This window comes from Nomascus leucogenys, chromosome 17 (genome assembly GCF_006542625.1).
Source record: "Nomascus leucogenys isolate Asia chromosome 17, Asia_NLE_v1, whole genome shotgun sequence".
NCBI lineage: Eukaryota > Metazoa > Chordata > Mammalia > Primates > Hylobatidae > Nomascus > Nomascus leucogenys.
This window is the reverse complement of record NC_044397.1, coordinates 82,831,799-82,855,821: the sequence shown is the minus strand read 5'-3', so window position 1 is coordinate 82,855,821 and position 24,023 is coordinate 82,831,799. Positions and strand designations below refer to the sequence as shown.

Here is a 24,023-nt window from a genome sequence, read left to right as displayed (position 1 = left end):
TCCTTTCTGATTTTCTACCTTTCATCCACTATGCAGTGCCAAGTCCACTGGCACATACTTCAGGATTTTGTTAGGGCAGTGCCCAACTCCTGGTACCAATTTCTGCAACCGTTAGCTAACAGTTATCTATTGCCATAATGATATTGCATAGCAAATCATATCAAACACTGTGGCATAAAACAATAAGCATTTATTGAGCCTATGCATCTAAGAGTCAGTTGGTAGGTCAGCTGGGGACTGACTGATTTTTTTTTTTTTCTTTTTTGAGATGGAGTCTCACTCTGTCACCCAGGCTGGAGTGCAGTGGCACGATCTTGGCTCACTGCAAGCTCCACCTCCCGGGTTCACGCCACTCTCTTGCCTCAGCCTCCCAAGTAGCTGGGACTACAGGCACCCGCCACCACACCCGGCTAATTTGTTGTATTTTTAGTAGAGACGGGGTTTCACTGTGTTAGCCAGGATGGTCTCGATCTCCTGACCTCGTGATCCGCCCGCCTCGGCCTCCCAAAGTGCTGGGATTACAGGCGTGAGCCACCGTGCCCAGCTTTTTTTTTTTTTTTTTTTTTTTTTTTTTGAGGCAAAGTCTTACTTTGTTGCCCAGGCCAGAGTACAGTGGTGCAATCTTGGCTCACTGCAGCCTTTGCCTCCTAGGTTCGAGAGATTCTCCTGCCTCAGCCTCCTGGGACTACAGACATGCACCATCAAGCCCAACTTATTTTTGTATTTTTTAGGAGAGACAAGGTTTCACCATGTTGGCCGGGCTGGTCTCAAACTCCTGACCTCAGGTGATCCGCCCACCTCGGCCTCTCAAAGTGCTGGGTTTACAGGCGTGAGCCACTGAGCCCAGCCAGACTGACTGATCTTGAATGCCTTGTCTGAGACCACATTCCTCCACTCTGAATGGTCTTCCACCCTCCAGAAAGCCAGTCCAGACTTGTCCTCATGGTGGAGATGAGTTAGAGTTAGAGAGAGAATGAGAAGTATGAAATTCCTCTTGAGCACTAGTCTTGAAACTGATGAGCCATCATTTCTACCACATCTTATGGGTCAAACAAGTCATAAACCAGTTCTCATTCAAAGGACGGAGAAAAAAATCTACTTCTTTTTTATTATTATTATTGACAGAGTCTTACTCTGTCATCCAAGCTGGAGTGCAGTGGCACAATCATGGCTCATTGTAGCCCTGAACTCCTGGGCTCAAATGATCCCCCTGCCTCAGCCTCCTGAGTAGCTAGCCACACACCACCATGTCTGGCTAATTTCTTTTTTTAGAGACAGGGTCTTGCTACGTTGCCCAGGCCTGGTCTCGAATTCCGGGCCTCAAGCAGTCCTCCTGTCTTGGCCTCCCATAGTGCTGAGATTACAGGCGTGAGCCACCATGCCTAGCCAAGAATCTATCTCTTTTTTTTTTTCTTTTTCTAGGCAGAGTCTCACTGTGTCGCCCAGGCCGGAGTGCAGTGGCGGGATTCTCCAGGAGAATCACTTGAACCTGGAAGGTGGAGGTTGCAGTGAACCAAGATATTGTGCCACTGTACTCTAGCCTGGATGACAGAGCCAGACTCTCTCAAAATATATATATTAATTGGATTCAAATTCTCTCTCTCTCTCTCTCACACACACACACACACACCTCTGCTGTAAAGATTTTAAGCAATATGGAGCCCCTGATCCCAGCTGCCTTAATGGTTGAGTCTGCAACATGGTTGCAATCATCCTCAAGTCATCCCGAAATACTGGCAGTGAATTACAAAGATGCTGCAGCCACGGCAGCCACAGTCTTGGGAGCAACAGCAAACCTGCACTACCTCTGAAATTTTTGTTTGTATCCCCTCACATTATCACCAAGTTTTTCTGCCTTCCTCTATTTGTAGTTTCTTATTTTAGTTCACTTCATTTTCCTAGAACCATTTTTATATCACTTCTGTCTAATAAACCATCATTTTACTTAGAGCAATTTCTATTCTTAGAAAATCAGAGGGCCTTTCAGCTTCTGCTGTAAGGTGATTCTTAGTCCAGAGAACAAGATTATATCTGCTTCTGTAGGATTACAGCAAGTTACTATGATTTCTACTTCTTCCTGTGATAATATATGTTGTCACCTAAGTCTGGAACTTCCTTTGTTAAATATTTGTGACTCTCCAGGCAGCCTGAGGGTGAGAACAATAGATCTGTCTCCAGCCTAGCCTGGGAGCTGCCTTGAAGGAGCCGCACACTTAGTGATTGCAGAGATGCTGGTGGGAAGCAGGAAGTAGACTAGCTGTTGTGTTTTATTAATTTGGTGCTTGGACCAGGAAAATTAAAATGCAGTCTTGTGCTCTGTGGATGAGACCTTACTGCCTCAGAATAGCTACTTCTGATAGGGCAGAGAACGATAAGTCACTTAAGTCATTTGTTGATGGTCATGAATCATGGCGTCATGAATCATGGCATCATGACGGGGACCACCACCAGCAAAATCAGATCAAATGATTTTGTTTGTTCACATTAATCAGAACAAAGAGAAAGTAATTGGAGAGCCAGTATATAAGATGCATGTTTTAATATTACAAGACCCATAAAAGAATGGTAGTAAGCCAGGCACGGTGGTTCACGCCTGTAATCTCAGCACTTTGGGAGGCCAAAGGCTGGCGGATCATGAGGTCAGGAGTTCAAGACCAGCCTGGCCAATATAATAAAACCCTGTCTCTACTAAAAATACAAAAATTAGCTGGGCATGGTGGCACGCACCTGTAATCCCAGCTACTCAGGAGGCTGAGGCAGGAGAATCACTGGAACCAGGAGGCAGAGTTTCAGTGAGCCAAGATCACACCACTGTACTTCAGCTTGGGTGACAGAGCGAGACTTCATAAAAAAAAAAAAAGGTAATGAATATAATAACTATCAAGAAAATAAAGTATTTATAAACCATAATGAAAATGTAGGCTGGAGGCCGAGTGCGGTGGCTCACGCTATAATCCCAGCACTTTGGGAGGCTGAGGCAGGCAGGTCGTTTGAGCCCAGGAGTTTGAGACCAGCCTGGGCAACATAAGGAGACCCTGTCTCTACAAGAAAATTAAAAATTAACTGGGTGTGGTGGTGCACACCTGTAGTCCCAGGTACTCAGGAGGCTGAAGTGGGAGGATTATTTGAGCTCGGAAGGTCGAGGCCACATTGAGCTGTGATTGTGCCACTGCACTCCAGTCTGGGTAACAGAATGAGATGAAGGAAGGAAGGAAGGAAGGAAGGAAGGAAGGAAGGAAGGAAGGAAGAGAGGGAGGGAGGGAAAATGTGAATGGGTGAATCTCATAAAAATAGTGCACAAAAAACAGATACAAGAGTATATGTGAGAAAACATTTTAAATAGTCCATTTCTGAGGCATGATAAATCTAAGTACTGGCAGCCAGCCTGCAAATGTAACAAACCGCAGGGCTCATCCACCTAGAAGGTCACAATAAGGGAACAAAATGTAGAGGCGGGGTCAGCCCACAAAAGGGAAGAAAGTGGCCGGCGCAGTGACTCACGCCTGTAATCCCAGCACTTTGGGAGGCGGAGGCAGGGGGATCACGAGGTCAATAGATCAAGACCATCCTGGCCAACGTGGTGAAACCTCGTCTCTACTAAAAATACAAAAATTACGCAGGTGAGTGTGTTTCTCACATAGATAAAGTTCAGAATACAGACCAAACTAAACTACAGCATTAGGAATGCACCCTTAGGTGGTAAAATGAAAAGAAAAACAAGAAAGTGATTACCGTAAGTATCAGCATAGTTGTTACTTCTGCGTAGAAAGGAAAGGATAGTGATAAGAAGAAGAGGAAGGGTTCTGGGACGCTGGAAATATTCCATTTCTTGGCCTGTGTGGTAGTTAAATGGATGTTCACTTTGTGATAAATCATTCAGCTGTATATTTATGTTTTGTTTACTTTTCTGCATGTTATATTGCACAAATAAGATTCGAAAAACAAATGTCCAAGGTAGTCAATGCAATGTTAAAGATAACACGAAAAGACTATAATTACAAAGCTTTAGTAGCTAGGACCATCCGTATGGCTGAAGACAGGCAAAGGAATGAATGAAAAACAATTTAAAAATCCAGAAAAGACCATGAATCTAAAATATCTTGATATATAATAGAGGTGGCACATAATCACTGGAGAACAAAGAGAAACACCCTAGGACAGAACCTTGAGAACGCCTACAAGAAGCGATCTTGTAAGCGTTCCTCACAAACATCGAACTGGTTGAAATGTCCCATACGGCCCCGCCCTTCGTCGTTGGGCTGTTTCAGATGCGTTGACGCTTCCCGGCCTCGAGGGGGCATCTGGAGAACGGCGGGCAGGAAGGTACGCATGCGCACTGCTCCCAGGGTTTGCGGTAGAATCTACGTCCTCGCGCCTGGCACAATCTCGTTACGCACACGGCATTTACAGTGCGCACAGCGGCCACGCACGCGCACTGGGGTGTCCGCCGGGCATCGCGCTGTCCAGTTAATTCCAGTTTCTCTGGGAGCAGCCGAGTTGACCCCACGGTCTGAGATGTCCAAGCTGCCCGCAGACAGCAATGTCCCCCAGACAGGCGCGGCGAATGGTGACAGAGACGTCCCGCAGGCGGAGGTAGGCCGCGGGAGGCGGGAGCCGGCCCCGGCACAGCCTGAGGAGGCCGGGGAAGGCGCGATGGCGGCGGCCAGGGGAGGCCCGGTGCCGGCGGCCAGGGAAGGTCGGATGGCGGCGGCCAGGGGAGCCCCGGCGGCGGCAGCCAGGGGAGCCCCGGTGGCAGCGGCGGCGTTGGCCAGGGCAGCCGCGGCGGGCAGGGAAAGCCCGGCGGCGGCGGCGGCCAGGGAAGCCCGGATGGCGGAGGTCGCCCGCTTGCTGGGGGAGCCAGTGGACGAAGAGGGTCCCGAGGGCAGGCCCAGGTCCAGGCACGGGAACGGAGGCCTGGCTGCGTTGCCCTATCTCCGTCTCCGCCACCCACTTAGCGTTTTAGGAATCAATTACCAGCAGTTTCTCCGCCACTATCTGGAAAATTACCCGATTGCTCCCGGCAGAATACAAGAGCTTGAAGAACGCCGCAGGCGATTCGTGGAAGCCTGTAGAGCAAGGGAAGCAGCGTTTGATGCCGAATATCAGCGAAATCCTCACAGGGTGGACCTCGATATTTTAACCTTTACGATAGCTCTGACTGCCTCTGAAGTTATCAACCCTCTGATAGAAGAACTTGGTTGCGATAAGTTTATCAATAGAGAATAGTTATGTGGTGAGACTACTTCAAGAGAACCTCTGCATTCCAGTCATACCAAATCTGCAACTTGATTTTCGGAAGTCAAGAGTATATCGCGATAAGACAGTGCACAGGTGGAGGGGAAAAAAAGGGGGAGGGGGAAGCTTATCTTGAAAACGCATCACGGAAGAAGTAGAAAAAAATGTCGAAAGCATTATAACTGTAACGTTCTTTGAGTTTGTGATTGATCCACACTTTTCCCCCTGCATTATGGAAAATGTCTCTCAGCATTACTTTATTACAAAGTAAAGGATGGTTTTATAAAATTGAGACTTGATGAAAAATCACCAATACTAGAACCCATGAGGATGAAAGAAATTATCAAATAGTGCTGAACAGAATAAGATGTTAACGCTGAGTTATTAGGACTGGAAGGCTATGAAAAGAACTTGAAATTGTCGGAATATGTGCTCTCTTCATGTATTAAATAGAAGTTTCTAGTTTAAGATTGATTTTGTGTTTTCTTAGGCATTTCAAGTGACAAGCAAAGTAAATGTATATATTATGTGATAAATCATGTTTTCAAGAACGTCAAATTTCTGGACTTTTTTCTTTCAATTTTTAATTTTTAAAGTTTTTTTGGTATAAAAAAATCCATTCACAAGCCAAAAAATATATAAAATGTACAGTGAAAATCCTTCCATTCTTGTTTTCCTCCATCCAGTACCAACCATGACCTCTAATAGCCACAGTTTCCCTTCCGTCCTTCTAGTTTCCTTACGTGTACACAGGCATATGTAAATCTGGGTTTACTTGTTTTATTTCTTCACAGAAGTCAGCATATTATATTTACTGGTTTATACATTGCTTTCTCATTAAAAACATATGTTGACCCTTCCAAACCACTGTATTTCCTCATTATTTTTTAAAGTGGCATTTTATTCCATTCTGAGGTTATGTCGAAATTTACTTAACCAGGGATATATTGACGGACATTTAGGTTGTTTCCCATCTCTTTGGGCAGAATAAAAAATTGCTAGAGTAGTTCATCTTGTATATCATGTGGCATGTGCACAAATATAGTATTGCTTCAATTCAAAATTCACTTCATATTTGAACATCTCTGAAATGTGGGTGCATCTTATATTTGATGCTGTAATAGATAATTTTTTCCTTAGGTTTTCATGAAACTAATGATTTTTTTTTTTAAGAGGGAGTCTCACTCTGTCGCCAGGCGGAAGTGCAGTGACGCAATCTCGGCTCACTGCAACCTCCGCCTCCCAGGTTCAAGTGATTCTCCTGCCTCAGCCTCCTGAGTAGCTGGGACTACAGGCGCCCACCACCACACCTGGCCAATTTTTGTATTTTTAGTAGAGACGGGGTTTCACCATGTTGGCCAAGATGGTCTTGATCTCTTGACCTTGTGATCCGCCCACCTCGGCCTCCCAAAGTGCTGGGATTACAGGTGTGAGCCACCGTGCCCAGCCCTAATGATGTGTCTCATAATCAATAGCTACCTAGATTCCTTTTTACGTGTAATATCTGTAGGCTGATGCCCCAGAAATGAGAATTCTGGGCCAAAGGTACTCCTTTGAATATTGCTATTCAGCATTCTATATGTGTCCTGCTTTGCACTCCCACCAGCAATTAATGATCATGGATGTTTCATTACAGCCTAGCCAACACACTAAACCATCAATAATATCTGGCTTTTGCGAATCTGATAGTTGAAAAATGGTATATCAGTTTTAATTTGCTTTTATTATGAGCGAAGTTAATTTTTTTTTTTTTTTTTTTTTTTGAGATGGGAGTTTCACTCTTGTTGTCGAGGCTGTAGTGCAATTGTGCGACCTTGGCTCACTGCAAACTCCACCTCCCAGGCTCAAGGGATTCTCCTGCCTCAGCCTCTCAAGAGCTGGGATTACAGGCATGCACCAACACACCTGGCTAATTTTTGTGTTTTTAGTAGAGATAGGCTTTCACTATGCTGGCCAGGCTGGTTTTGAACTCCTGACCTCAGGTGATCCACCTACCTCGGCCTCCCAAAGTGGTGAGATTATAGGCATGAGCCACCGCACCCAGCCAGCTAAATATCTTTTAAGAGTCATATATATTCCCTTTTCCATAAACTCTCTGTTCATACTCTTTTTTTTTTTTTAGACAAAGTCTCACTCTCCCGCCCAGGCTGGAGTGCAGTGGTACCATCTCAGCTCAGTGCAACTTCCGCCTACCAGGTTCAAGCAATTCTCATGCCTCGGCTTCCCAAATAACTGGGATTACAGGCACATGCCACCTCACCTGGCTCATTTTGTATTTTTAGTGGAGACGGGGTTTCACCATGTTGGCCAGTCTAGTCTCCCAACTCCTGACCTCAGATGATCCTCCCTCCTCGGCCTCCCAAAGTTCTGGGATTATAGGTGTGATCCACTGTGCCTTATTCATATTCTTTATCCACTCCCCTCCCAGATAATTTCGTCCTTTGTTCATTGAATCCAGTAGCTATTTATGATACTCATGTTAGTGATATGAGGTATGATAATAGCTTGGGATATGAGTTACGAATATTTTTTCACAATTTGTCATTACGTTTTGGCTTTTTGGAAAGCCTTTTGGCCATGGTAATTTTTGTTGCCTATTTTCCTTTAAATTTGCAGGAGGCCAGGCACAGTGGCTCACACCGGTAATCCCACACTTTGGGAGGCTGAGGCAGGCAGACCACTTGAGCTCAGGAGTTCAAGACCAGCCTGGGCAACATGGCGAAACCCTGTCTCTATGAAAAATGTGAAAAATTAGCCTGGCGTAGTGGCACATGCCTCTAATCCCATCTACTCTGGGGGCTGAGGTGGAAGGATAGTTTGAGCCCAGCAGGCTCCAGCATGGGTGACAAAGTGAGATCCTGTCTCAAAAAATAAATAAACCTGCAGTATTTTGAATCCTAAGGTAGTCTTGGGTGTGTGTGTGTGTGGTTTCATTGTCCGTATTTGAATCTTTGAACCATTTGAAATTTATTCTCAGGTACAATATAAGGATCAAATTTTTTTCAATATATTTTCCATTTTTACTGTGCATACACATATATACAATGTATTTTTCAAATGAGCTTTACAACATGTGGTTTTATCACTTGGTTTACAACTAAATACCCTGTGAACATTTTCTCTTCTACAACAGTTAAAAGAATTGCATAGCTTGGAGGAAGCATAATTTACTAAGCAATCTTGTTGGGGACATTGAGGTATAATATTTTTTCTAAAAAGACTTTTTACAATGTCTTTTTAGAAAGGCTGAGGCAGGAGAATCACTCAAACCTGGGAGACGGAGGTTTCAGTGAGCCGAGATTGCGCCACTGCACTCCAGCTTGGCGACAGAGCAAGACTCCGTCTAAAAATAAATTCTTTTTACAATGCCTTTGGGAAAAAAAGGGGAGTCCTTGTCTTATATATCTTTCTATAGATGATGGAAACTTGCCCTTCCATTTAGCCTTTTAACTTGCTTCTCTACACCCACCTAATCACCAATTAAATAACCTATTTTATGTTTTCCAACTTCTCTCTCCCATTTGCTTCCTCTTTCCTACCCAGTCTCCCTGCACACATGCAGACAGACTTCCATTCCTTCATCACTCTGGTTCCTCGCCTTAAAGAGGCTGTCTTTCCTTTTAAAGAGACAATTTTATTGATTTTGATCAACTCTACTCAAAACTGTATCCTAAGGTCCACATTAAGATTAGTCTTTAATAATCTGAAGATATAATTCAGTCATTTAAAAGAACATATTAAGAAGACCTTGGTAGAATTACATGTATCAATAAACACCAGGCCTTGAGCAGTTGCTCACGCCTGTAATCCCAGCACTTTGTGAGGCTGAAGTGGGCAGATCACAAGGTCAGGAGTTCGAGACCAGCCTCGCCAATATGGTGAAATGCGGTCTCTACTAAAAATACAAAAAAGTTAGCCGGGCATTGTGGCACATGCCTGTAATCCCAGCTACTTGGGAGGCTGAGGCAGGAGAATTGCTTGAACCCAAGAGGCAGAGGTTGCAGTGAGTTGAGATCGTGCCACTGCACTCCAGCCTGGGTGACAGCGAGACTCCATCTCAAAAAAAGAAAAAAAAAAAAAAAAAGAAACACTGGACTTGGGCACAGTGGAGATATGGCTTACTTTCTTTTGAAAAAAGAAGTAGTTTTTTGGGAGAGGGCAGGGCAAAGAAGTAAGAAGTAGTTGATACTATAAAGAAATGTTAGAGACCATTTTGGAAATATATTCATTATTTTAAGGCAACTAATGATCATCTTTCTGTAGCAGCAGCTTTTACTGGTCATGAAATTTGCATGATATCTAAAATGGTATTTCTGGAAATAGGTCAGTGTCAATTAATAGTAACTTTGTATGGAAAGGCAGATGCCAGCTAGCATAAAAGTGGTACATGGAGACGGTGGTAGTTCTGGAGTCCTGGAAGCCATGAGATGCTCATCCATCACAAGGCCATCACAGCCAGTAAAATGCCTGAGGAAAGCAGCAGAGCTGGCCATGCCAGCATTTACACAAGGAACACTTCTTGGGCAGCCAGGTGTCATGGAGCACAGACCCACAGTTCTCTTTGCACACGTCGTGCTCACAGTTCCATCCATAGAAGGACAGGGGGCAGGCACAAAAGGACCCCAATGCAGGTTCCCCCATTCAAGCAGCAGGTTCTGCTTAGCTCCTTACTGTTCTGTATCCCCATGGGCAGCACATGCTGGAAAGACTGAGGCCGAATTGCAGGCTCCTCCTGGGGCCGAATGCTGTCATTTCTGAAGGCCAGGTCTCCCTGAGATGGACACACAAGTTCCTGATGGCCCAGCCAAGCAACTAATCCCAGTTCAAAGGCTTCAAAATGGCCATGATCCAAATCACACTGGAAGAGAAGCAGGCTATCTTCCTGCTGTCCATAGCTCTGTCATTGTCCCTTTGAACATCCAGGCAGGCCAGAAGATGGGAGAGAGCAGCAAGAATCCAAATTTTTTTTAGACAACTGCCTGGTTGCTCTAACATCAGTTACTGAGTAGTCCATCTTTTCCCCACTAATTGTTTTGTTTTTGTTTTTGTTTTTTTTTAGATGTAGTCTTGCTCTGTCAACCAGGCTGGAGTGCAGTGGCGGGATCTCAGCTCACTGCAACCTCCACCTCCCGGGTTCAAGTGATTCTCCTGCCTCAGCCTCCCGAGTAGCTGGGATTACAGGCACACACCACCACGCCTGGCTAATTTTTTTTATTTTTAGTAGAGACAAGCTTTCACTGTGTTGGCCAGGTTGGTCTCAAACTCCTGACCTCAGGTGATCCACCCGCCTCAGCCTCCCAAAATGCTGGGCACCATGCCCAGCCCCACCAATTGTTTTAAGATGCCTTTTCATACAAAAACTATGTTTTAGATTTTCTAACTAGTTCTAAATCTGGTAATGCTAACGCCTTTTATTATACTTCTTTTTCAGAGTGCTTCTGGGTGTTTTAATCATTTTGTAACTACATCAACCTCAAAGTCAGCTTACCTTATTTCTTTTTTTTTTTTTTTTTTGAGACGGAGTCTTGCTCTGTCGCCAGGCTGGAGTGCAGTGGTGCGATCTTGGCTCACTGCAACCTCTACCTCCCAGGTTGAAGCGATTCTCCTGCCTTCTCCTGCCTCAGCCTCCCGAGTAGCTGGGACTTCAGGCACACACCACCACGCCCAGATAATTTTTGTATTTTTAGTAGAGACAGGGTTTCACCATATTGGCCAGGGTGGTCTTGATTTCTTGACCTCGTGATCTGCCTGCCTTGGCCTCCCAAAGTGCTGGGATTACAGGCCTGAGCCACTGTGCCCGGCCAGCTTACCTTTATTTGAAAACAAAATATTTTTATTAGAATCATATTACACTTCATTAACTCATGGGTAATTGCTGTCTTTTAAATAATGAGTCTTTGTATCTACATGATCAATTTTTCCTTTTTTTTTTTTTGAGACAGAGTCTGACTCTGTCACCCAGGCTGGAGTGCAGTGGCACGATCTCAGCTCACTGCAACCTCCGCCTCCTGGGTTCAAGCGATTCTCATGCCTCAGCCTCCCGAATAGCTGGGACTACAGTCGCCCACCACCACGCCTGGCGAATTTTTGTAATTTTAGTAGAGATGGGTTTTTGCCATGTTGGCCAGGTTGGTCTTGAACTCCTGGCCTCAGATAATCTGCTGCCTGGGCCTCCCAAGGTGCTGGGATTACAGGCATGAGCCACCACGCCTGGCAATTTTTCCATTTTTTAAAAGACTTCCTTTATATTCTTCAGGAGAGTATTAATGTTTGTCCTTCATGTTCCTAAAGTAGGTCTTTCCTAGGTCTAGTCATTTATTCCTAGATACTTGATCTTTTGTGTTTTTTCTGTAGTACATGAAGATAGTTCTATTATAGAAGCTTGCCTGCATATTTGAAAATAATTGATTTCTGCATATTTATTTGATAGCCTCCTTTAATGTACTGAATTGTCTTACTGTTTATAGTAGTTCTTCAAATGATTCTCTTAAGTTGAGGCATTAGTCATATGCAAATAGTGATGGTTTTGGTTTTGCCTCTTTTACTTTTTTTTTTTTTTAGAGATAGGGTCTTGATCTCCTAGGCTCAAGCTATCCTGCTGCCTTGGCCTCCTAAAGTTCTGGGATTAGAGGCATGAGCCACCGTGCCTGGCTTCTTTTGCAATTTTTAATAACTCTGACTTCTTTCTCTTCGTTTTTTGGCTAAAACCTTCTGTCTAATTGTAAACAATGCTGGAAGATAATGAAGCATCCTTGTCTTATTCCTGATTTCATGTAAATCTTTTTTTTTTTTTTTTTTTCCTTTCGACAGATTCTTACTCTGTTGCCCAGACTGGAATGCAGTGGCACAATCTTGGCTCACTGCAACCACCACCTCCAAGGCTCAAGTGATTCTCCCATCTCAGCATTCCAAGTAGCTGGGACTACAGGCATGCGCCACCATGCCTGGCTAATTTTTGTATGTTTTTGTAGAGATGGGCTTTTGCCATGTTGCCCAGCTGGTCTCCAACTCTTGAGCTCAAGTGATCCTCCCACCTTGGTTTCCCAAAGTGGTGGGATTACAGATGTGAGCCACCGCACCGACCAATTTCGTAGAAATCTTTACATAGCTATCTATTGCTGTGTGTGTGTGTGTGTGTGTGTGTGTGTGTGTGTGTGTGTCTGTGTGTTTTATCAAGAATGGTTGTTGAATTTGGTCAAAGACCTTTTCAGAATCTATGAAGGTAATCCTAGGGTTATTTCAATCTACCACCATGAAGACTCATATTTAGAGTTACTAGTAATACATGACCTTTGCATTCTTCAGATTTACTAATGAGATATTATTTTAATGTGCTACCGGATCTCTGCTTTTTTGTTAAAGGACGTTCACATTCATGTTCATAAGTGAGGTTGCTGTGTCACTTTCTTATACAGCATTTTTCACTCTTAAATAGTGATGTTATTACATCATAAAAATAATTTGAAAGTTTCCTTTGTTCTGGAACACTTTAAAAATCCATTGGAATTATCTTTCTAAGGTTTGGTAGAAATTCCCTTTGGGACCATCTAGGCTGGTGTTTGGGGTGGCAAGGGGCAGTAACTCTTTCACCACTTTGTTGATTTTTTTCCCCATGGTATGAGCAATAGATTTTTAGGTTCTTTGAAAACAAACATTTCCTCACTGAGTTAGAATATAGCATTTTTCCTGACTTCCTTGATTGCATGCCTTTCTACTTAATGGTCACAGAAGGGATTGTTGAACTTGGAGAAGTGTTATATAATAACTCTCCAAAATAATCTTCATGAAGCTTGCTTTTAGCCTTACCATCTCCTTCTCTGATATGATGAGTATATCAAAGTCAAAACAGTCTTCCTGGATTCCTGAAATCAGCCTGGGGTTTCTATTTATTGGGTTTCCCTGGGAGGCTGCTTTTTCTGAGGGTTCTTACAGTATTTGGCCAGAGACAGAAATCACAGGTTCCTACGCCTGATGGAAGCTGAACTCGGGTCTAGAGAAAAAGGGGTTGTTGCCAAAACAGTAAGAATGATAATAACTTGGACTTCCACAGTTCTAAACAGCTTGGTCAAATATTTTGTCACTTAATTTTTCCAGGAAAGAGCCTGGAGGCTCATAGGATTGATAGTCTTTAAAAGTTCATCTGACTGCAGATCAGGAACTCTTCCCACTAAAGGGCACTGGCCTAACAGGGTTGGACTCTCAAGAGCCAGAGGAGGAGGATTGGGGGAAAGTGTCAAGAGCATCACTTCTGGTATCAGACTGCATGTGTTCAAGTTCTGGCTTTGATTACCTGTGGGACCCTGGACATATTATTCGACATTCTGTTCCTCTTAAATTTACCCCAAACCTCCCTCCCTTTCTTCTACATCCTTTTTTTTTTTTTTTTTTTTTTTTTGAGACAGAGTCTCACTCTGTCACCCTGGCTGAAATGTGGTAGCAGGATCTCAGCTCACTGCAACCTCTGCCTCCCGGGTTCAAGTGATTCTCCTGCCTTGGCCTCCCAAGCAGCAGGGACTACAGGCATGCACCACCATGCCCAGGTAATTTTTGTATTTTTAGTAGAAATAGGGTTTCGCCATGTTGGCCAGGCTGGTCTCAAACTCCTGACCTCAAGTGATCTGCCACCCTTGGCTTCCCAAATTGCTGGGATTACAGGTGTGAGCCATCACACCCAGCCATTCTACATCCTTGTAAGTGGTGAAATCTTACAGAAGTTAAACATCCAAAGTTTTGGGATTTGTGAGGGGCAGCACATAAGAATCTAGAGTTCCTGGACCAACACACATCCTTAGAATAGCTAAATACACATTCCAACTGAATTTGAATTAAATACACATTGAAACTGAATTCAGTTTATGCAAACCTAAACATATGACCTCATATCTGAGATCCAGACTCAACTGCTTCTGGAGAAATGCCCATCTTCAGATGCTGAGTGTGGGAAGACCTTCCAATAAATGGGCATTGGACACCAGCTCAGAAGTGAGTAAGACTAGGATGGTGGGTAAGGTTCTGTTTTCTTCAGGGATTGAACAGAATACACAAAAAAGGAAAGTGGGAGGTGGTTCTGTCAGCTAACTACAATGACTAGATGCTCCTACCTCCTCCTGTCACCAAGATCTACCCATACCTATTTTTTTCTGCAAGGAAAGCAAAAAAAAAAAAAATACCTCCATTCCTCATGCAATGGATGGGTCGCAGGTTTGCTCCAAAAGGAGCAAACACCAGATGAAAATTATTCATCCTCAAAGTAGAAATAGTCTTGATGCTATAATAAGAAAGATACAGTGTTTGGTCTTCCTCCCTGGTTCCTGGCACAGAACTCCTAAAACCCTTAGAATCAACTGAGTGATAGTGTGTTAGGAACATCTCTTGCTCTAATGAGGTCACTCTTGGTGGCCCTTAGATAGCTTCAGAATGGGGGCTAGTCACTAGAAAGACCAAGGCTTCACTGGAAGCTTAGAACTCTCAGCCCCATCCCCAACCTCCTGGTAAGGGGAGAGGAGCAAGGGGCTGGAGATTGAGTCAATTACCATTGGTAAGTGATTTATCAATGATGCCTATGTAATTAAACCTCCATAAAGTCCCTAAACAGCAGGGTTTTGAGAGTTTCCAGACTGAACACATCAAGGTGCTGGGAGAGTCCCACCAAGAGAGGGCATGGAAGCTCTACGTGCCCCCTACACCCACCCTTTACCCTATACATCTCTTCTACGTAACTCTTCCTGAGTTGTATCCTTTATAATAAACTAGTACTGGCCGAGCATGGTGGCTCACACCTGTAATCCCAGCACTTTCGGAGGCCGAGAAGGGTGGGTCACTTGAGGACAGGAGTTTAAGACCAGCCTGGCCAACATAGCAAAACGCTGTCTCTATTAAAAATACACAAATTAGCCAGGCATGGTGGTAACACACCTGTAATCCCGGCTACTCGGGAGGCTGAGGCAAAGAATCACTTGAACCCAGGAGGTGCAGGTTGCAGTGAGCCAAGATGGAACCACGGCACTCCAGCCTGGGTGACAGAGTGAGACTCTGTCTCGAAATAAATTAAATAAACTAGTACTAGTAAGGCCGGGCGCGGTGGCTCACGCTTGTAATCCCAGCACTTTGGGAGGCCGAGGCGGGCGGATCACGAGGTCAGGAGATCGAGACCACAGTGAAACCCCGTCTCTACTAAAAATACAAAAAATTAGCCGGGCGTGGTGGCGGGCGCCTGTAGTCCCAGCTACTCGGAGAGGCTGAGGCAGGAGAATGGCGTGAACCCCAGAGGCGGAGCTTGCAGTGAGCCGAGATTGTGCCACTGCACTCCAGCCTGGGCGACAGAGCGAGACTCCGTCTCAAAAAAATAAAAATAAAAAATAAATAAAAAAAATACAAAAAAAAAACTAGTACTAGTAAATACAGCACTTCGCTAAGTTGTGTGAGTTCTAGCAAATTATCAAACCTGAGGTTGGGGGGTCGTGGGAACTCCTGAATTGGTACTTGGCTGGGTAGAAATGTGGGTAGCCTACATACTCCATTTGTGACTGGCATCTGAAGTGGGCATAGTCTTATGGGACCTGTGGGGTCTGCATTAACTGCAGATAGTTGGTGTCAGAATGGAATTGTGGGACACTCGGTTTGTTTTGGAGAATCGTTATGGAAAACCCCACACATATTTGGTGTCAGAAGTGTTGTCAGGAGAAAATCTCTCTCAGCCTTCAAATAAAGAATGCTATCTCTTTAAAATGTTTTTTTGTTGGTTTGGTTGGTTTTTTTGTTTGTTTTTTTGAGACAGGAGGTCATCTCTGTCACCCAGGCTGGAGTGCAGTGGTACAGTCATGGCTCACTGCAGCCTCAACCTCCCAGGCTCAGGTGATCCTCCCACCTTGGCCTCCTGAGTAGCAGGGACTACAGGCAACTACAACCATGCCTGGCTATTTTTTTGTATTTTTTGTAGAGATGGGTTTTCACCATGTTGCCCAGGCCAGTCTTGAACTCTTGGCCTCAAGCAATCCACCTGCCTCAGCCTCTCAAACTGCTAGGATTACAGACTGAGCCACCACACCTGGCTTAAAATGGTAAATTTTTATAATTCCCTGCCCTGTGGAACTTAGGCTCTATTCAAATAGAGGAAATAGGCATAATAAATTATTTTATATTACATAGAATATATTTTATGTTATTGTATACAATACATATTATTTATGTCATATATTATTACAAGTTATATGTATTCCAGGCAAATTAAACAGTCACTGTTTAAGGCAGGAGTTTTCTGAGGTATTTGAGAAGTAGTGAGGAAGTCACCTTGACTTGGAGCAGAGCAAGCAAGGGGAAAGGAATCGGGATGAAGTCAGAGAAGTAGCAAGTTGGCCTGAGCTGGTATTGGAGTGGTGGCTTATAGACCATTGTTGGGATTTTGGCTTTTATTCTGAGTAAAACGAAGTTACTGGAGGTTTTAGTCAAAGAGTAAGTTGTCTGACTTGCATTTTAAAATAATCATTGTGGGCCAGGCGCAGTGGATCACGCCTGTAATCCCAGCACTTTGAGAGGCTGAGGTGGGTGGATTACTTGAGGTCAGCAGTTCCAGACCAGCCTGGTCAACATGGCGAAATGCCGTCTCTACTAAAAATACAAAAATTAGCTAGCATGGTGGTGGGCGCCTGTAATCCCAGCTACTCGGGAGGCTGAGGCAGGAGAATCACTTGAATCCAGGAGTCAGAGGTTGCAGTGAGCCGAGATCATGCCACTGCACTCCAGCCTGGGCAACAGAGCAAGACTCCATCTCAGAAAAATAATAATAACCATTCTGGATATTTTATTAAAAATAGATTGTAGGGGGCAAAGTAGAAGCAGAGAGACCAGTAGGAGGCTATTGTAATAATCTGGGGAAGAGATGGTGGTGGCTCAGCAGGATAGGTGCAGAGGAAGTGTAAACAGTGAACAGATTCTCATTATATTGCGAAAGCTGACCAAACAAAATTTGCTGACAGATTGAATGTCATATTTCAGAATGTTGCCGGGCGTGGTGGCTCACGCCTGTAATCCCAGCACTTTGAGAGGACAAGGCAGGTGGATCATGAGGTCAAGAGTTTGAGAGCAGCCTGGCCAACATGGTGAAACCCCATCTCTACTAAAGATACAAAAAATTAGCCGGGCATGGTGGTATGTGCCTGTAGTCCAAGCTACTCGGGAGGCTGAGGCAGGGGAATTACTTGAACCCAGGAGGCAGAGGTTGCAGTGAGCCCAGATGGTGACATTGTACTCCAGCCTGGGTGACAGGGTGAGACTCCGTGCAAAAAAAAAAAAGAGAGAGAGAGAGAATGTCATATTTGAGAGAACAAATGACTCCAAGATTTTTTCATTTAGAACAACTAGAAGGATTGAATTGACTTCAGCTGAGATGGAGGGACTGTGGTTGGAATTTCTTTGGGACTAATGATCAAAAATTGTGTTTTGGCGGCCAGGCGTGGTGGCTCATGCCTGTAATCCCAGCACTTTATTTTGGTTTTTTGTTTTTGGTTTTGGTTTGGTTTTGTTTTGAGACGGAGTCTCGCTCTGTCACCCAGGCTGGAGTGCAGTGGCACGATCTCAGCTCACTGCAACCTCCGCCTCCTGGGTTCAAGCAATTTTCATGCCTCGGCCTCCCAAGTAGCTGGGGCTACAGGCGCCTGCCACCACGCCTAATTTTTTTGTATTTTTAGTAGAGACGGGGTTTCACCGTGTTAGCCAGGATGGTCTCGATCTCATGACCTCGTGATCCGCCCTCCTCAGCCTCCCAAAGTACTGGGATCACGGGCATGACTACTGCACCCAGCCTCCAGCACTTTCTTTTGAAAGCTGAGACGGGCAGATCACTTGAGGCCAGGAGTTCGAGACCAGCCTGGCCAACATGGCAAAATCCCGTCTCTACTAAAAATACAAAAATTAGCTGGGCACGGTGGTGGACACTTGTAATCCCAGCTACCCAGGAGGCTGAGGCAGGAGAATCGCTTGGGCCCAGGAAGCATAAGTTGCAGTGACCCAGGAGGTGGAGGTTGCAGTGAGCTGGGATCATGCCACTGCACTCCAGCCTGGGTGACAGAGTGAGACTCTGTCTCAAAAAAATAAAAATAAAAATAAAATAAGGTAGTTGGAGAATCAGCATTAAAACTTAGTTTAAGAATTTTTACTTGATCTTTCTATTTTTCCAGAGAGTTTCTCTGGCCTCTTTTCTTTGACTTGCAGGTACTGAGCAGTGTATTATTATAGCCATTCAAAATGGAAGCCACACTGAATTCTGGAGACTTTACGGCTAGCTCATAATTACAAATTCCCTCCAGTGACCAAGCTATCTACCTAATTTGAAGTTACCTTCCAGAGAAGTCCTTTCTTTTGTCTTCTGTGGAATATCACAAATGTGCCTTTTGAAGCATGTATGTCACATGTGGGAGAACTCACTCCATCTCTCCAAGGGAACTGTAGAAACAAAGTAAGGTACACGTGAGTCAGAATGATTTCCAACCCAATCAGCTCCCAGACACGACCTGTGATAGGTCAGAATTTTTAGATGGATCCTCCTGAAGTTCAATTGCTAGCAACTCTCATATTTGGATTCCAGTTAAATTCAAAGGATTTTTTTTTTTGAGACAGGGTCTTGCTCTGTCACACAGGGCTGGAGTGCAGCAGTGCAATCATAGCTCACTGCACAGTCGACCTACCAAGCTCAAGTCATCCTCCCACCTCAGCCTCCTGAATAGCTGAGACTACAGGTGCACATGCCACCATGCCTGCCTAATTTTTTTTCTGTAGGGACAGGGGTCTCACTATGTTGCCCAGGCTGGTCTCAAACTCATGGGCTCAAGCGATCCTCCCACCTTTGCCTCCCAACTTGCTGGGATTACAGGCATGAGCCACTACACCCAGCCACAGCTGACTGATTTTAAATGGAACATAGACTTTCACATTTTGGGTTATCATCAGGATCAGAGCTAGCCACACGGAAAGACTAACCATATCATTAGAGAGTTGGGGCTTGGAGTCATGTGATATCAGGTAGGAGGCTGGAGATTGACTTCAACAAAATGGGCAATGATTTAATCAAGCATGCCTATGTAGTAAAACCCCAGTAAAAACTCTGGACACCAAAGCCTGGGTGAGAGTCCTACGTTAGCACTATCCCTGCACTTACTGCCACATATGGACGACAAAGGGTAACACATCCCTAGGAACACAGGAACTTCACATTTGGAACCCTCCCCATCCCCGGTTGTGCCTTATACATCTCTTCTAATCTGTGTCCTTTGCCTGTAATAAGCATGATTGTGAATATAACAGATTTCAATGAGCTCTGGGAATTATCAAGCCTAAAGGTGGTTTTGGGAAACCCCCAAACTTCTAGTGTCAAAATATTACTTACAGGCCAGGCCGAGTGGCTCAGGCCGGTAAACCCAGCACTTTGGGAGGCCAAGGCAGGATGATCACTTGAGTCCAGGAGTTCGAGACCAGCCTGGGTGGGCAACATAGTGAGACCCAATTCCTACAAAAAATAAAAAATCAGCTGGGTGTGGTGGTGCGCACCTGTAGTCCCAGTTACTCCAGAGGCTGAGGCAGGAGGATGGCTTGAGGCTGGGAGGTCAAAGCAGCAGTAACCGAGATCGCACCACTGCACTCCAGCCTAGGCGACGGGGCGAGACCCAGTCTGAAAAAAAAAAAAAAAAAAAAAAAAAAGACAAGAGCTGGAAAATGACCTTATAAGGAACTTTACATTAATACTGAAGTGGTTGTAATTTAAGATACCGCACAGTCCGCAGGTCCTCAGGCGCTCAGAAGACCAGAGGCGGCTACAGACGTAATGGCTACCCAGGACCGCTAGGGAACGCTCGAGGATTGTGCACCGTGCTTACGCATGCGCACACACTGGCACGCACAACGTTTACGCGCTCACCGAGACTCGCTCATGCGCACGTCCCGCATACAGCGGTGCCGTGCCGTTATTCCAGTCTCCGTAGAAACGCTCGGACTATGGCGGAGCCGACTGGGCTGTCGGAGATGTCCGAGCTCCCCGGAGACAGCAGTGTCCCACAGGTGGGCACAGCGAGTGGCGTCAGCGACGTACTGCGGGGGGCAGTCGGCGGCGGGGTTCGGGTGCAGGAGGCCCGGGAAGGCCCAGTGGCCGAAGCTGCGCGGTCCATGGCGCGGGTGCCGGGCCCTGTGCCCGGGCCCATCCGCAGCAGCGTCCCGGGCCTAGCGTCCGCGCCAGACCCCCATCAGCAGCTCACTTTCTTAGAAATTAACCGGCAGCTGTTGTTCCGCGAGTATCTGGATGGTAGCTCCATGATTCCGGTCAGATTACTACGGGATTTCGAGGAACGCCGCAGGCTGTTTGTGGAAGCCTGCAAGGCGAGGGAAGCAGCCTTTGACGCGGATCCCCCGCAGATGGACTTCGCTGCTGTCGCGTTTACGGTAGCGCTGACTGCCTCCGAGGCCCTCAGTCCTCTGGCCGACTGAGTTGGCTGTGATGATGAGATTGGTGGCAAGGAATAGCCAAGTGACCCTTTTCGGATCAAAAGAACAGGCAGGCTGTGCCAGTTTAGTTCACTCAGTCATTAGGGGGAATGCAAACTGGAAGGGAATACGGCAATGTCCAAATGAAGGAGGAAGCACACTCCGAAATGGAAACAGACAAGACTGTTGAATCTTGTTTTCTTTCTTCTCTTTTAGTATTATTTAAATAGAGAAGGGAGTCTCGCATCCCTAGGCTGGTCCCGAACGCTTGGACCCGAGCGATCCTCCCGCTTCGGCCTCCCAAAGTGCTGGGATTACTTTACAGGCGTGAGCCACCGCTCCCGGCCGAATCTTGTTTTCAAACAGGTCCCAAGACACTTCTGACTTAACACTTTGTTAGCAATGCATTTTCCTGCATTTGTGAAGAATTCTTCATGACTTTCACCATAAAGGATGGTTTTGCAAAGATCTGAGAAAAAAAAAATGCCAATAATAGAACCCATAGAAATGAACCTAAGTGATGAAAGAAAACAAAGAAATAGAGTTGTCAGGAATCCAGGTGTACCTGAGTTACTAGGATTGGAAGGCTATTGAGAGGACTTTGAAATTTCACAATTTGTGGTCATGTCAACAAATCCTAGTGTAAGATTCATATTTGTGTTTTCTGAGGTACTTTAGATTAACAGTAAATATTCAATAGAAACAGCCACGTATTCTATGATCAACGTTTTCAAGTCTGTGAAATTGGGTAGGTGCGGAATAAACTTGTTCTTTGTTAATTTTAAGCTTTTTATTTGATTCTAGAATATGTATTCTATTCACAAGACACAAAAATATAATAAAGTATCGGCCGGGCGCACTGGCTCACGCCTGTAATCCCAGCACTTTGGGAGGCCAAGGCGGGCGGATCACCTGAGGTCAGGAATTCAAGACCACCCTGGCCAACATGGTGAAACCTCATCTCTACTAAAAAAATTAGCTGGGTGTGGTGGCACGCGCCTATAGTCCCAGCTCCTCGGGAGGCTGAGGCAGGATAATCACTTGAACCTGGGAGGCGGAGGTTGCAGTGAGCCCAGATCACGCCACTGCACTCCAGCCTGGTCAACAGAGTGGGACTCCGTCTCAAAAAAAAGAAAAAAAGTATCAAAAGATGCTGTGAGAAATCTCTCTTGTTGCTGTCCTTTGCCAAACTCAGAACTATTCCATGCAGGTGTCATTGCTTGTGGCTTGGAGTTTTGTTGTTGTTTTCTTGGTTTTGCTTGTTTTTTGCTTTGTCACTGTATGCCTTTCAAGTTTTCTAATGCATATGCAAATAAACATCAATCTAAATATTGTGCCTTTTCCCTTTTAATATCAAGGTAGTTAACTTGCATCACGAGGTATAAAATTTTAAAAATATAAAATCAAGGTAGCATATTGTATACTTCTATCAGCATCTTGGGTTTTTTCAGTTATATATGGAGAGATTTATATATCAGGGTATTTTTTTCTTTTTTTATATATATAGAAACAGAGATGGGGCCTCATTATGTTGTCTAGGCTTGTCTCCAACTCCTAGCTTCAACTGTTCCTCCTGCCTCGGCGTCCCAAAGTACTAAGTGCTGGGCGTCAGCTACTCCACTGGGTTTTGTTTTTTTTTTTTATACAACTACAATGTAAAGCCGTATCTTAGTATAATGAACTAGACACCTTTTGGACATCTGGGTTGTTTGCAAAATGTTCTAACATTTTCTATGCATTTATACGTGTTTACTTGTTTTCCATAGTACACTTTTTTTTTCTTCTTTTTGAGACGGAGTCTTGCCCTGTCACCCAGGCTGGAGTGCAGTGGTGTAATCTTGGCTCACTGCAATCTCTGCCTCCTGGGTTCAAGTGATTCTCCTGCCTCAGCCTCTGGAGTACCTGGGACTACAGGCACATGCCACCAGGCCCGGCTAATTTTTTGTATTTTTAGTAGAGAAAGGGTTTCACCGTGTTAGCCAGGATGGTCTCAATCTCCTGACCTCGTGATCTGCCTGCCTCAGCCTCCCAAAGTGTTGGGATTATAGGCGTAAGCCACCGCACCCAGCCACCTGGTTTTTTGTTTGTTTTTGTTTGTTTTTTTCTGAGACAGAGTCTCACTCTGTCACCCAGACTGGAGTGCAGTGGCACCGTCTCAGCTGACTGCAACCTCCACTTCCTGGGTTCAAGCTATATTCTGCCTCAGCCTCCGAGCAGCTGGGACTACAGGTGCACCACTGTGCCCAGCTAATTTTTGTATTTTTTTAGATAAAGGGTTTCACCATGTTGGCCAGGCTGGTCTCGAACTCCTGACCTCGTGATCTGCCCGCCTCGGCCTCCCAAAGTGCTGAGATTACAGGTGTGAGCCATCACGCCCGGGCCCACCTTGGTATTTTTAATGTGTCACCAGAGTGTTCTCCTTGAGGCTCAACCAGTTTACCTTCTATTCAGCCAGGAATAGTTGTGCCTCTTTCTCCACAGCCTGGCTAATCTGATAGCTTTGGGAGCATCTGACAGTAAAAGATGGTTTCTCACTATGGTTTTAATTTGAATTTCTTAATTATGAGTGAGGATGCATGTTTTCAAATGCTTAAGAGTCATTTGTTTTCACTTCTCAGTGAACTACCTGTCCATATTCTTATTTTTTATTGGCTTGTAAGTTATGTGTCAGTCACTAAAGAAGTTAGCCCTTTGTAATGACATGGAATATAGTTCACAGCAGTTCAGACTGCTGTGATCCTTTTGCCATGCAGAAAAATGTTGAGTGGGCGTGGTGGCTCACGCCTGTAATCCCAGCACTTTGGGAGGCAGAGGCGGGAGGATCACAAGGTCAGGAGATTGAGACCATCCTGCCTAATACGGTGAAACCCCGTCTCTACTAAAAATACAAAAATTAGCTGGGCATGGTGGCGGGCGCCTGTAGTCCCAGCTACGCAGGAGGCTGAAGCAGGAGAATGGCGTGAACCCGGGAGGCGGAGCTTGCAGTGAGCCGAGATTGCGCCACTGCACTACTCCAGCCTGGGCGACAGAGCCAGACACCATCTCAAAAAAAAAAAAAAAAAAAAAAAAAAAGAAAAAAAAGAAAAATGTTTAATGTAGCTGTGTATATTCAGTTTATTTCTTTTGTGGTTTCTAGACTTTGAGTCATGGGGCCGGGTGTGGCTCATGCCTGTAATCCCAGCACTTTGGGAGCCCGAGGTGGGCGGATCACAAGGTCAAGAGATTGAGACCATCCTGGCCAACATGGTGAAACTCGTCTCTACTAAAAATACAAAAATTAGCCGAGCATGGTGGCGCGCGCCTGCAATCCCAGCTACTTG

The 24,023-nt window shown here is 45.1% G+C and overlaps 2 protein-coding genes and 1 pseudogene across 2 annotated transcripts; 2 read left to right on the top strand and 1 right to left on the bottom strand.

Moving 5' to 3' along the window:
- The first annotated feature begins 4,260 nt into the window (after positions 1-4,260).
- On the top strand, positions 4,261-5,892 carry EID2 (EP300 interacting inhibitor of differentiation 2). Its single transcript, XM_003270527.3, has one exon. The coding sequence runs from the start codon at positions 4,330-4,332 to the stop codon at positions 5,224-5,226; it is 897 nt and encodes a 298-aa protein (XP_003270575.3). The 5' UTR covers positions 4,261-4,329; the 3' UTR covers positions 5,227-5,892.
- A 3,677-nt stretch (positions 5,893-9,569) lies between these two features.
- LOC100592002 lies at positions 9,570-10,128 on the bottom strand (annotated as a pseudogene).
- Positions 10,129-20,134: 10,006 nt separating this feature from the next.
- EID2B (EP300 interacting inhibitor of differentiation 2B) lies at positions 20,135-22,032 on the top strand. The gene has a single exon (XM_003270368.4). It carries the CDS (start codon positions 20,221-20,223, stop codon positions 20,704-20,706), a length of 486 nt encoding a protein of 161 aa, XP_003270416.1. The 5' UTR covers positions 20,135-20,220; the 3' UTR covers positions 20,707-22,032.
- Positions 22,033-24,023: the final 1,991 nt, after the last annotated feature.

What these genes read in the sequence shown, in the direction of transcription:
- EID2B (XM_003270368.4), top strand. Translation starts at nt 20,221, where the DNA reads ATGGCGGAGCCGACTGGGCTGTCGGAGATGTCCGAGCTCCCCGGAGAC.
- EID2 (XM_003270527.3), top strand. Translation starts at nt 4,330, where the DNA reads ATGCGCACTGCTCCCAGGGTTTGCGGTAGAATCTACGTCCTCGCGCCT.